The sequence below is a fragment of the Pipistrellus kuhlii genome, unplaced genomic scaffold, assembly GCF_014108245.1.
Source record: "Pipistrellus kuhlii isolate mPipKuh1 unplaced genomic scaffold, mPipKuh1.p scaffold_m20_p_5, whole genome shotgun sequence".
In the NCBI taxonomy this organism is placed as follows: domain Eukaryota; kingdom Metazoa; phylum Chordata; class Mammalia; order Chiroptera; family Vespertilionidae; genus Pipistrellus; species Pipistrellus kuhlii.
Window position 1 is genome coordinate 14,527,172 of NW_023425551.1, and position 14,268 is coordinate 14,541,439.

A 14,268-nucleotide genomic window follows, 5' to 3' on the forward strand; every position below is an offset into this window, starting at 1 on the left:
ATTTAACAAACAGTAGAAAGAGTAAAACTAAGATATATCAAAAGCCAGTTGTGTGTCGAGCTCTCTGTTAAATCTTTATAGACATGTTTTTCTGTATATTTTCTTTTCTAATGATCTTACATTAGCTCACATTTTTTTATAAATTATTATTAACTAATAACATACAACAACCTACATATAATCATATTCTATTATGTGTGGCATAATGAAAGTACATATATATATATATATATATATATATATATATATAGTGTGTGTATATATATATATATATAGTGTATATATTGCATATGTACACTCAGAGAGAACTTACGAGATACAATCTCTAAAAAAAGAAATAGTGCCATGCAACTCTAAACCTCATTTATATTTTACATACACTACAGACACAGCTCAGAAACTCAGATGTGATGCTTATGAATATGTATGAAGCATAATTAGCTTGGAAAATGCTGCTTCATCACCTCTTCTGATATTGTTGATGTGCTTCAGTGCCTTACTAAGCATTGTTGGAAAAGGAGCTCTCCAAATTCCAGTGAGCTGAAACTGTTCTGTTCATCTATCACGTTAGTGTTCTCCATTCTGTGATCATATGAAAGGCTTGTCTTTTAAACCTGGATTGATGGCTGTATGCCATCAGCTCTTTAATGTTTTGAAGTGCTTCTTAAAACATTGAAACCTGTCTTATTCCTCCAGGTCTCTTTCATATGTCCACTGCCCTTGCCTGAGGTTACAACTCTCTTTTTCTGTCCTATACCAGTGATTTTCAATATTTTTTATCTCATGTCACACATAAACTACTGGCACACCAAACACTATATTTTTTGCCAATATGACAAAAAATTAAGTATGATTAATTTACACCAGGTGGCTGTTGTTGTGTCCACTATTGTCATTTTTCTGTTTGACAATCTAAATTGGTCAGTGACCCTGATGAAATAGTTGGGTGTTGCGTGTTTTAAAAATTCTTACAGGACACTAGGGTCCCATAGCACATTGGTTGAAAATCGCTGGCCTATACTATGAAAATAGCCAACTGATCTATCCTTTTCCGCTCACACAGCTGCACAATTCATCATCCTGGAATATAATAACTTTGTTGGTACACACCTACTCAGAAACTTTCACTGGCTCAACATTGCTTATTGTCCAGTTTCCTCAGTCTGACATTTAAACTGTTTTGATATTGACTTTAATCTACCTAATAGCCTAAACCAGTAATCGGCAAACTCATTAGTCAACACAGCCAAATATCAACAGTACAATGACTGAAATTTCTTTGGAGAGCCAAATTTTTTAAACTTGAACTTCTCCTAACACCACTTCTTCAAAATAGACTTGCCCAGGCCGTGGTATTTTGTGGAAGAGCCACACTCAAGGGGCCAAAGAGTCGCATGTGGCTCTTGAGCTGCAGTTTGCCAACCATGGCCTAAGCTCTACTATATCTTGCCCTTTAAAAACTCCACAATCCTTTGCAACTGAAATACTTGTCTTCCATCCACTCATCAAAATTCCCTGCCTTCCTATCTTTTCTGACCTTGTTGCTACTGTCCCTTATATCTGAGCAAAGAGTGATTAAATAATGATCCAGGAAAAAAACACTGGCTTCCTGAAAAAACAAGAAAAGACAAGAAGCCTGGATGCAAAAAGGCAGGCGATGTTCATAAATGCTATTGTAGAAGATAGGAACTTAGCAGCAGGAATGTCTGGCAGCAGATGGGCTTCAGTCAGAGCTCAGCCATGTTGTTGGATGAGGGGTCAAAGGTCCAGTGGAAGATCAATAAATTGATAATCATCCCATCAGACTAATCAGAAAAAAATTAGGAAAATCAGCAATATCTAGTATCAGGAATAAAAGGTGTGAGATCACCACAGCTTCTGTACAGTAAAGGTTAATGAGGATATTATAAACAATTTGATGCCAAATATTCAACAATTTGAATAAAATGGACAAATTCTTTGAAAAGCACAAACTATCAAACTCACTTAGAAATAAATAACTCAAATAGCCCTGTATTCCTTAGAGAATTTAATTTGTATTTAAAAACCTTCACACACACACACACACACACACACACACACATTCAGATCCAACTTACTTCACTATTAAATTCCAATAAACATTTTTAAAAAGAAATAATTTCCTCAGAGAATTGAAGAGGAGAAAATGTCTCACCTCATTCTGTGAGGCTAGTTACTCTGATACAAACCAGACAAAAATGTTACCAAAAAAATGAAATTTATAGACCAATATTCCAAATGGACGTAGATACAAAAATGCTTGACAATGTTAGATCAAATCCAACTACTTACTAGCTACAAACTAAGGGATTTTTTTGTGTGCAAATTACTTACCTGATAAAGGATTTGTATCAGGTCATGCATAAAGATCTTTCAAAACTCAATAAGAACAAGTAACCCAATAAAAATTTGGACAAAAGATTTAGACAATTCACCAAAGAAAAATGATATATAAGGACATGGAAATATGCTCCACATTACTAGTATTAACAACAAAAAAGAATTGATGGAAATGTTCTTTACCTTGATTGTGGTGATGGTTCCATGTTATGTCAAAATTTATCAAATTTTAAATACGTAAAGTTTGTTTATGCATCAATAATTTTTTTTAAATGTAAAAAAAAAAATAAGAGAGAAAATAATTTCCACAGTTCAGAATTTAGCCTCTTTCTAGATTGTCTGGTTCTTTTCCCTCTCTTCTCTCTTACCTCCTTGTGTTAATTTTCTAAAGCACAGCAAATCAACTCTCTCTCCTTTTCCCCTATGTCTCAATTTGCACAACTAAGATTAGCTTTAAATTTTTGGATGTTAAATGCTTGCTAGGTTATGTTTCTGTAGAAAGGCATTTATACCTCATATCTGTAAGGAAAGATTTCTCTCTCTCTCTGGTTGATTTAGTATTATGAATGACCCACCTGACCTTGATGACTCAGGATCATCATGTCAACATTAGTTATTTTACTATTGTATAATAGTATTGGCGTCTACTGAAACCTACTCCATCCCTATCAAATTGACTTCAAATCCTGAGCTTCAAAAACCCTTCTCTCTACTTAGTTTTCTCTCTCCTCAGTGTCAGACAGATAATCAGCTGTCAGTCCTACTGCTTTCAAGCACCAGTAGGGGAATCTTCATCCCACTTTTTTTCTAACCTGCTTTGATTCAGGAAATTTGTAAATAAGGAAGTAAGAATGGCATGTAAATTTGAAACAAATATAGAACCTGAATGGGTAATTGAGGCTTAGTTTTTTAAGTAAGGTACACTGGATGTGTGCCATTTACATTGACACTCTTTTTCTCCCCAAGATAAATGACAAGTGATGTTATTATTTCTAATTCCCAAGGTATATACACACAATGTCACTTTTTATTTATGTAGATATTTCCCATATGTTCATTTGTAAATATCATAGCATTATATAATCAAGCTGTTCTGTAAACAATAGATTATTTAGATGAAAGCTGTTGGTATAACACCTTAAAATAAATTTTATTACAATAGTATAATGTGTAATCTTTCCGAGTTTAATGCTCAAATAATGTGATTGATAAAGAAAAGGTTATTAAGTTGTTGCAATTGTCTTTGAAGAATGCTATGTCTGAGATAGCCTGCATTCAGATTTATAACCTCAGCAGTAAGTGTTTAGCTCTTCCTGCACCTTGCAACACTTCTCCAATTTAAAATTTAACAAGATCTTATTTTACTTATCTCTTGGTATAAGGCATTATGCAATGATTGCTGAGGAGCAAACACTATTGAAATGGATAACTAGACATTCAAGTTAAACAACTCCTTCCCATATCATTCTATTATCTTTGTGTCACCTCTTTAACCCAAGCCTTAATAAATACCCCTTTCCCAGGAGATGATGTGGTTCAGAGATTGTCATTTGGAAGACTTTGTTTTGTAGTAGTGCTTTGAGATGCATTTATAAAAAGAGCAGTATTCTTCCTCATTTCAACAACTAAGGGAAAGGAAATACCCCCCCACCCCACCCCACCCACCCCTCACTCCAAATATGCTAAGGAATAAAGTCAGTGGATGTGCTTAGATGTTTATTTGCTTACCTGTTCTACAGCCCTTGATGATGCTGACCAGATATGTCCTTGCAACATTGCCAGTCTCCTGCTTTCAACTACTTCCCTCTTCGCTTCCATAACATTATAGTATCCAGGTTTCTCTCTGTTCTCTCTGGAGCCTCAGTCACCTCCTAGCTCCACTTTCCATACTTGTCCCTTAAGTTTTGGGAACCCAAGGGTTCTCTTCTAGGCCTTCCCTTTGCCTACTGGTCGACTGACTTTAATCACCAATGTGTGCTGTTAACTTATCATTCTGAATCTATAGCCCAGAATGCTTTCCTAAAAGTAAACTCTGTACAACGGCAACCTGCTAAATACCACTACCCCATAATTCTCTGGTTTTTATTGTGACTCCTCTTTTTTTGTCTCTAGGCAACAGGTCCTGAGGGTTCATTAAAGGAAGGTGCCAAAGGCTCTCTTCAGAAAAGCTTTGGGATTCTTAATGAAGCCAAGAAATTAGCAAATGATGTAAAAGGTGAGTGACCCTTTTTTATTCTTATTTTCAGGTCAACTATAGTTGCAATTGGTAAAACATTTTGTCACGTGATTGGAAAAGTGCAATAGTTTCAGCATGTTTTTTATAATTATTTTATTGCTTGGGTTTAATGTAAGTAATCTTTCTTACCAGTTTTATAATATTCAGTCTTTACTTTCATTTTGCATTGAGTAATATTTCATCATTTTTAAACCTAATTTTTATAGTATCTTTTCACCAAATCTAAAGTTCAGAAACTTTTAAATAAATGTATGATAAAATGTTAACCACACAAAACTCCATTTTCTTCTGCCTTCAGAGGGATAATAACAAAGGAATGAATCAGGAAGATAGCACAAATGTTCTTGTGAAACTGTCAAGTTTGTTAGTAGGTTAGATTTCTGAAAAACTTGTACACCTTTTAAATATATTTTGTGTATTTATTTCTAATTCAAGGATCAAAATGAATAAAATATCTATGCTGATGTAGTATGGGTTTTCCATTTAAAATATGTTATTCAATTTAGCTGCTCTCTAATTAAGCTATTATATTTATTATTTCCTTCAAATATCTCTTGTTTCTCATTTGAATTGCCTTCTCTTTCTTTCTCCAGTCTCAGTTTGCTATTTCCTGGCTTGTATTCAGATTCCCAACCTTCCTAAAATATCCATGCTCCTTCCAAAACATGCTACCACTTCAAGCCTTCTTTTCTTATAGCATTTACCCTTCCCTCTGGGATGCCCCATCATCCCTCTTTCTTTTCATCTCACTCTACCAGACCAGACACCCCATGTGAATCGCATGCCTCTTATGAGTGCATGCCTTTCTCATAGACTTTTCAAACCACTGTAGCCATGGGCTTCAATTTCATCTTTTTGAGGACAAACACAATATTTGTTTTCTAACTTTGTATATCTAGTGAATAATATTGCAATTACTGCTCAAATCATAAAATAAACATTTTTTAATAATTCTTTACCAACCTTAGAAAGAGAAGATGCTTTATAATCCTATATAATAAAAGGCCAGCAACTGTAATGGCATAATGACTGGAACAACTGATTGATCAGTCACTATGAGGTGCATTGACCACCTCTTAGGCCCTCCCCTTGGCCTACGGGCTCCTATTGCTCCGGATGGTGAATGGGGAACCACGGGGAACCAGAGAGGGCTGGGAACTGGCAAGCTGGTGGAATGGCCTCTTGGTCCCTCCCCTGGCCTCCAGGCTCTGATCATCTGTCCGACAAATGGAGTACCAGGCTGGATGATGTCAGCGGGGTGGAACTGGGAACTGGTGGATGGGCAGAAGAAGGCCCTGATGACAGGCTAGGCCTAGGGACCCTACCCATGTGTCATGCTTTCAACTAATAATCTGTCATCTCCAATAAAAGTTGCTATGGAATGACACATTTTATCTCCTATATAGATGGTACTTTGATAGTAAAGTGCTTTGGACTGTGTATCATGGTTGAAATAAGACTCCATATATACATAATTCTAGTCAGGAGATTGCCCTTATAACTAAAAGATTCAAGACCTGTTTTCTATTGGACAAACTAAATTGATCTCATTAATTTGGGGTCACTATTTGCTATCCAATACCCTCACTGGAGTTGGAACTAGGGTGAGGTGAGCAAGGTGAGTGATGTGAGCACAGAGTCAGATCCTGTTTTTATTTCAAATTTTAATGTTTTGTTCATTATGGATATTTTTATTAATTTTTATTTTTAAAATATTGTATTAATATAGTTATATCTTGATTATAGAATTTTTTGTGCTCCTTTACATTTCATATCTGAGGTTAATGCCTCAGTTACCTCAACCTCCTCCCAGCCCTTGCCTCTACTTCCCCATAAACTGGTATTATAAAAATTAAAAAAGAAATTCAATTTTAGGGATTTTTTTCCTGGGAAAAAAAAATCTAAGGGTAGGCATTGCAGAATAGGTAAGGAGAAATGTTCATTAGTTTAAATGTCTATTTTTGTACTTCAGGTAGTACATTATTTAAAGTAATGAAATCCACAAACTACTCAAGTAATAATTCCCCCAGAAACCCAAGCCAGGGCTCTGACGAAGATGGGAATGTTTTCTTGCTACATTATGACATTCCTCTGATTTGTGGCCAATTACACAAGTTATAAAATGGCTGTTAATCAGGGAAATGCCATATATTACCACCAGGAACTGCTGAAATAGGCCCTACAGAGCAAAACTCTTGACAGCAGCTATTAAAATAGAGATTTAGTCATTTCTCTCTCTATGGTGCCTGGAGTTAGAAGGAATAAAAATTGTGAGGGCAGTATAGCCTCCATATTTCTAATGTGTTACTTGGTTCAATTCAGTAAAATCCAGTGAGTCTGTGAGCTTCAGTCATGAATGACTTAGTGCTGCTCTCTGCCATTTTTATGCTGTCCTTGCCTTGAGGGAATCTGGACTTGCCAGGAGCAATTTGTTTGACTCTTTAGCTTTTGAATATACATTTGTTAAAAGCAAGTTTGCCCTTGTGCACATTTCAGATTTGAAGCCAGCCTACATTGCACTGACTGAATGTCTATTGAAAACAGTAATAGTTTTGTTGATGGATATGAGGCTTGGTTCAAATTAATGATTGAAAGAGTTCAAAGATAAATTAATACCGTTAGGTGAATTAATAATAATTTTTGGATTGACAAGAGACTTTTATTAATAAAGTAGCCAGTTGAAATTCTCATGCAGTGTGTACAGGGCAAGAAATGAAGTTGAGGATGGTATATTACAAGTCTGAGAATACTACAATTTTACAATTACATATCTTATTGCTTGTAAATAACTTTTCAATTTTATTTACTTCTCAGTTTATCCCTAATTTTTGTCTTTGCCAAAATTAAGTTAAATTATTTAGTTACTTAGGAGCAGATAACATGTCTCTGAAATGGAAGATAATCACATGAAATAAAACTATCAATTCCCAAGCCCAAGAATATTGAATCAGTGGATTGCATGGCATGTGGTGCTGTTCAACATAGAATAGTGCCAAAAGTATTCTAAACATTAATTTCTATCCAGCTAGTCAGTACTTTCCGATTATACTGTGTCTTCCAAACACTTAGTCATTTAGTCAGACAATTATATCAGAAAGGTTATACTGTCATGAACATACGTAATAAAGTAGGCCTGGCCCATGTGGCTTAGTGATTGAGCACCAGCCCAGGAACCAAGAGGCCACTGGTTTAATTCCTGGTCAGCACACACATCTGGGTTACAGGCTCAGTCCCCAGTAGGGGATGTTTCTCTTTCATTGATGTTTCTTTCTTTTTTTTTTTTTTTAATATATTTTATTGATTTTGTACAGAGAGGAAAGGAGAGAGATAGAGCGTTAGAAACATCGATGAGAGAGAGTCATCGATCAGCTGCCTCTTGCACACCCCCTACTGGGGATATGCCTGCAACCAAGGTACATGCCCTTGACCGGAATCGAACCCAGGACCCTTCAGTCCCCAAGCCGATGCTCTATCCATTGAGCCAAACCGGTCTCGGCTCATTGATGTTTCTATCTCTCTGTCTTTCTCCTTTCCTCCTCTAAGAAACAATAAAAATGTAGATTTAAAAATGAATACAATACACCTTCAATTACTAACCTGTTAAGTTTCTGTTATTATTTTAGATTAGAAAGAGATTAAACAGAAATATAGGAACATAAAAATCCAGTGATGTTAAACCAAAATATGATACAGTGGTTAAATTTTGTCCAAAACATTTTCTTACTATTAAAGGTACCTCCTTTTAAATTCACATCTGCCAGAATCAGCCTTTCCATAGTAAGGATGTGAAAGACAAACATAACTGCCCCATTGATTAAAAAACAAAACTAAATAATTTTGAGCCATATGGTTGAAATCAAGCCTGGATCCTCGAGCTTACCATAGTCTGGGTACACAGCAATCTTCTCCTGTAGAAATTGATTATTCCTGATACAGAGAGACATTCACGTTTGGAGGGTGAATAGAGAAAATCAAGGAAATAAAAACACTTTGGTCTCTTTTTAGTAGTGAAAATGAAAGGTGGCAAAATAATGGCCAACAGGGGAACTATTGGAACCAAAGGGTAATGGTCTTGCTTAAAGGTGTGCAAATTCAATTTCTTTACGAGTGCCTTGCCGGCCAAAACCAAGCAGGCCTGCAGGCCCACCGTCAGGCTGCAGGGCTTGGAACTACATGCAGCTTCGATGTCTGGTCATTTGGGTTTGTCATTCCACGGGCTGAAGAGAGGACTCCCCTCTCTCCTAATAACTTGAGTCTTGGAAGATCCTGCCACCAGACAAGTGCCCCTTCCTCCTCTCCTCGGGCTTCCTACTAGGACCCTCCAGTGTGGGGAAGAGCATATTCAGCAGCAGCTAAATAGCTATCAGAGGGCCTATCAGGCTCCGTGCCCATGTGGAATAAGATGCAATTTGGCACTTTTGGGTCAGAGCAGGGTTTCTCAGTAACATGCCTCTGAATAAACACAGGTTCCATCAACAGAGGTCCCCATGCATGGTCAGGGGAAAAAGAGGCAGTCAAAGATAGGACACATCCCAAACTCGTGACAGTGACTGGTGAAAGGGAAGCATGGGAATAACATTATGAGAGAGGGCTAGAAGTACAAAATAATGGAAATATTGGGGTAGCAACCTCAGGAAACCTATTGTCAGGAGTCCAGGCACAGGGATGCCAGCTTTACTGCTTGCACAGCTGCTCTTGCTTCTGCTCAGGCCTCCGGAGCCTGTGCTGGGCCTTAGGGTTGACATAAAGAGCAGGCTCTTTAGACATGTCAGTATTAAGATGACAAAGGACTATAGAAGTAGATGAAAAATTATAGTAAAGTGACTTGAGGGAAATTGTACCTCTTTATGTCCTTAAAATATCCAAAGATAAAAAGATAATGTAATGGAACATAATAAAATTAATACGTTATAAAGAGTAATCATAGTATATAATTAATAAAATTGGCTGTCTCCAGTATATAAAAAATTATATAAGTCAAAGGAATAGTAACATTTGGAATAAATTGCATGTATTTAAGTGGAGCCAATGCTTTAGCCCAGATTCATCTGGCTCCAACGTTTATTCTTTTAACCACTACTGAACAATAAAGACGGATTTCTGCCATAGTCCAGAAGGTGACACATTAACCTTCATAGCCCTAACAAATGTTTGATAAATGAATGAATAAGTAGATGAATACCTGAGACTAGAAGGACTCACTCACTACCAGGAAGGTCAAAATCAAGGTTTCTATATGACCTTATTGAGATTGGTCCCTTGCCTATTCCAGACTGTTTGCATCAGAACTACAAATACTATCACAGCAGAGTTTAACCTATTTTCTAATTCAGAAAGAGCCTCTAGAATAAAAGATGAAGCACATTTGTAGGAAACAGGAGTTATGTGGATTAATTAAATTTTGTTTTACAATGCATTCCTAAAGACAGGATATCTCTTCAATTTTTGATGAAGGAGCAAATAAGAAGTGATAATGAGTGGTAGTTCATAATAAGACAAATGTCATGGGAATGAAAAAATTCATTGCAAAATGTTATCTAGATGGCAATTTGAACAGGTGATTATATTTAACTAGAAGCTTTCAAAATTAATAGCAGGTCTATAACTTTCACCCTTGTAAATGAAGCATTCTTTCAAAGTATTTATTTATGCCCTGCTCATATTAAGAAAAAAATAAAATTTGCATTTGAGGAACTTGGCTAGATGATTTTAATAGTCAAATAAATTATTTTCATTAAATCTGAAAATGTCATTCTTGTATTTAGTTGAAAATGAGGGCTATATGCATATGTTTAGAGAATATAAAAGGGAAATAAACAAAATTAACTCTGGTTCTTCTTAAATGAAGAAGACAGTGGATTATAAATAACATTGTTGAGAACTGGCAAACATACCAGAGCAATTATCAAATCAATGTAAATTATCGAACCAATATAAGTTATTTTGTTTCTGTTTACTATCAATAACTGCCTGTGATAAATCCAATACTTTCTCAAACATCAGTCACCTGAAGGAAGGTGTTATTTTCTTCTTGTGCAGGTAAAAAGTAAGGGAGAGAAGGCAGTTGAATGCACCTTTGCCAAGTCTGCAACCTATAATGATTTCATGGCACACACTGCCTTTTCTAAAGGCTAGAATTTTGGAAAAGAAGACATTATTAGGGACCAAAGAACTTACTTATAACAGCTTTATTTTGAAAAATATATGGCGTAGTTCAATGTTACTAGTTCTAATTTAACTAAACTCTAATTCAGATTTAGCACAGTGTCAGAAACATGGAAAACATGAGTGAATACATATTATAAATGGAAGCAACTTCCAACTCTATCTAGTGAATTGCATTCTAAATATGTTTATCTAGTGCCATGTCAGAGATCCTGCAACAAAGGGAAATGATATTGTCAAGCATGTCCACTGTCTACCCTTGCTGCCCTGTTTTCCCCTCACTTGATGGGCTTTGTCTTTGTCAAACCCAGTGCTGCATGTTGGTCTTCCAATGTGTGAGGGCAGGATGAGAAAGGAAGAAGTGAGTGTATGTATTCTCTGAGGTTTGGTGGTGTGATACCTGCAGCGAAGATAAAGAGAATAATATGGCTACAGCTAATGGGCATGAGAGCTGAGGAAATAATGAGAAGAAACCCCACAAAATGTCAATGGATTATAAATCAGATCCTTTTCTTGTTCTCTATAAATGCAAGTAAAGCATTGAGTTAGATTCTCTTTCAACTCTCAGTAATTCTGTTTCTTTGGCTATGTTACAATCCAAACTGGACCTCATGCAGTTTTCCTTACATCTTGGTTATAGCTACACTCTACCTCATCTATCTTTTCATTTAAGCCAAACTGAGTGATTACTTTTTAGGTTTTCATTTCTATAGTTTTATTAGTTTTCCTTTTTAAAATCTGCAGTTCTCTATATACAACTTATACTCACCTATTTCTATTGAAAAAAAACTATTAAAGTGTTTAGACATGGCTTGATAAACTAGAAATTACTTTGAAAAATATGATCAGAATGTAAGAAAGGATAGATTAAGAAAGAATCAAAGTTAAATAGCTAAAACATAGAAATCAGGCAGTTCAAAATATTCACATTTTTACTTTTTAAAAACAATATATTGTTGTTGATTTTAGAAAGGAAGGGAGGGGGAGGGAAAGAGATAGAAACATCAATGATGAGAGAGAATCATTGATCAGCTGCCTCCTGCACACCCCACATTGGGGATTGAGCCCACAATCTGAGTATGTGCCCTGACCAGGAATTAAACCATGACCTCCTGGTTCATAGGTAGATGCTTAACCACTAAGCCATGCCAGCGAAGCTTACATTTTGGCTTTTTAGTACAGAAAACAAAGGATCAAAATTACAGTTTTGGTACTTGAAGGGCAGCAGTAACATTGTTCTTCAGACCAGTCTTTCTTCTGAATAATTGGCATGATGACTCCGCCAGTATTGGCTATCAGTATGCATAAAATGGTATAAACCAAGTAATGCCCTTTATTTATTTACTAGAGGCCCTGTGCACAAAAACCGTGCATGGGTGATGGTGGGGGGGGGGGGGTTAGATGAGGGGGAGCAGTCCCCTCAGCCCAGCCTGCACCCTCTCAAATCTGGGACCCCTAAGGGGATGTCCAACTGCTGGTTAGGCCCAATCCCTGGCAGTCAAACATCCCTCTCACAATCCAGGACCACTAGCTCCTAACTGCTCACCTGCCTGCCTGTTGTTCACCCCCAAATGCTCCCCTCTGCCTCTGCTGGCCTGGTCGCCCCTTACTGTCCCCTGCCTGCCTGGTCACCCCATGCAGCCTGCTGTTATTCATTTGGTCATCCCCTCATTAACCCCTCTACCAGCCTTGTTGCCCCACACAGCCTGCTGTTTGATCATTACTGTTACTGTGATTGTGACCCAGACAATTTGCATATTCCTCTATTATTAGTATAGATTTTTAATATTTTTCTTTATTGACTAAGGTATTACATATGCATCTTTATCCCCCCATTAATCCCCACACACCTCCCCACTCATGCCCTCACCCCCTGGTGTCTGTGTCCATTGGTATTAATTTTTTTTACTCTACACAAATATCTTTCCTGCCAGAATATTTTGAATGCTTCATTATTTTTTTTAAATCCAATACAATCAAAAAGCTAAGGAATGAAATTTGTATCATTCCATTTCCTTAATTGACAAAGACTTTTCAAGTGAATATCAAAAGAGCAGTCCTTTAACTATTTTCTATAAATTCATATATATATCACAGTTATTAGACTGGCTTAATTTCTGAAAGTATACTTGTAATAACCTATCCAAAGATTTCATTTCAGTACAATGAAAATAACAGGTGTTTAAAAAGATGAATTGTGATTAACATAGGAGAAAATCAAAGTATATTTGGAAGAACTACCATTAAAAATAATATCTGAGTGACTGAAATAGACATACTGATATTTTTAGAGCCATGCTTTGCTGGAATGTTTTATGCTTTGTTTTTCAGTGAGGTCAGGTCTTTGGCTGAGAGCTGAAAAGTTGATGCATTACACAATATCATGTGCCTGTATTACTCTAGGATAACAGTGGTTTAATCTGTCTGTCTGCAAAACTCTTATATGAAATGAAGCAGATCATTAATTAAGGTCTTCAGAATTCTTTCACACCCAGAACACTGATGGTTAAGAGTCCTCTATCTTCCTTTCCCTTCCCTGTTCTTCCCAGATGAAAACCAATAAATGAAGATTGTACTCAGGGTGCCAGAGGCATGCTCAGCCCCTCTAAGAACTCAAGAAAATTTAGCCAGCACATTCAAGTATAAAATAAAAGGTTTTAGTACACTGCCCTTCACACCACCATTAACTCCCTACTTGTTCAGTTCCTAGTTCCTATCTGTTATAAGTCAGGCTCTCTGATACATTCTTCCCTACCCAGCCTGTCTTGCTTCTTTTCATATTAAGGACTTAAGATTCTTTCTTTCTTTCATCTAAGCACCTACTCATCTGATTTTTTCTAAAGATTGCAATATATACCATTGCATGGATATGCCATATTGATATAAAAAATCCACTAATATTGAGCTTATTTGCTATTATAAATAAAGATCTTAGGAATATCCTGGAAGATATACATTGATATACTTTCACAAGTATATTTGTAGGGTAAATTTCTGGCAGTAGAATTGCTGAGCCAAATACATTTCTATTTAAAATTCTCATAAACTATTAAATTGCTCTTCCAAAAAATGGCATCGATTTGCACTTCTACCAACACTTTTGTGAATACTTGGTATTATCAGACATTTAACCTTGACCAACCTGATAGATGAGAAATGATGTCTCACTGTTCTTTCACTTTACAGTTCTTTAGTTTTGATAATGTTGAGTGCTTTGTTTTAATTTGGCAGTTGGTTATTCTTATTTATTTTATTATGAACTATGATTTCTATATTTTGCTCATTATATTTAAAAATGTGGAACATTTTGCACATAGGCATTGCTAATCCTCTCTGAATCATTCCAATTGGCTTATTCCAAGGCAATTTGTAAAATAGGATTTTTTTTCTATTAAAAAATATGACAGTTTTACAGAATTTCACAAGAAGATGTTTCTCCATTCTTTTGATTTATATTGGTTTCAAATAAATACTAATAAATGATGTGTACTGAAATTGGGATATTC

General features: G+C 36.1%; 1 protein-coding gene across 6 annotated transcripts in view; it reads left to right on the forward strand.

The window, feature by feature from the left end:
- Nucleotides 1-14,268, forward strand: part of LAMA2 (laminin subunit alpha 2) — a 453,474-nt gene that overhangs the window by 367,839 nt on the left and 71,367 nt on the right. For all 6 annotated transcript variants that reach the window (XM_036413664.2, XM_036413665.2, XM_045573302.1 and 3 more), the window contains one exon: nucleotides 4,474-4,576. In XM_036413664.2, coding sequence (XP_036269557.1) covers nucleotides 4,474-4,576 — 103 coding nt within the window. The remainder of the gene's footprint in view (nucleotides 1-4,473; nucleotides 4,577-14,268) is intronic.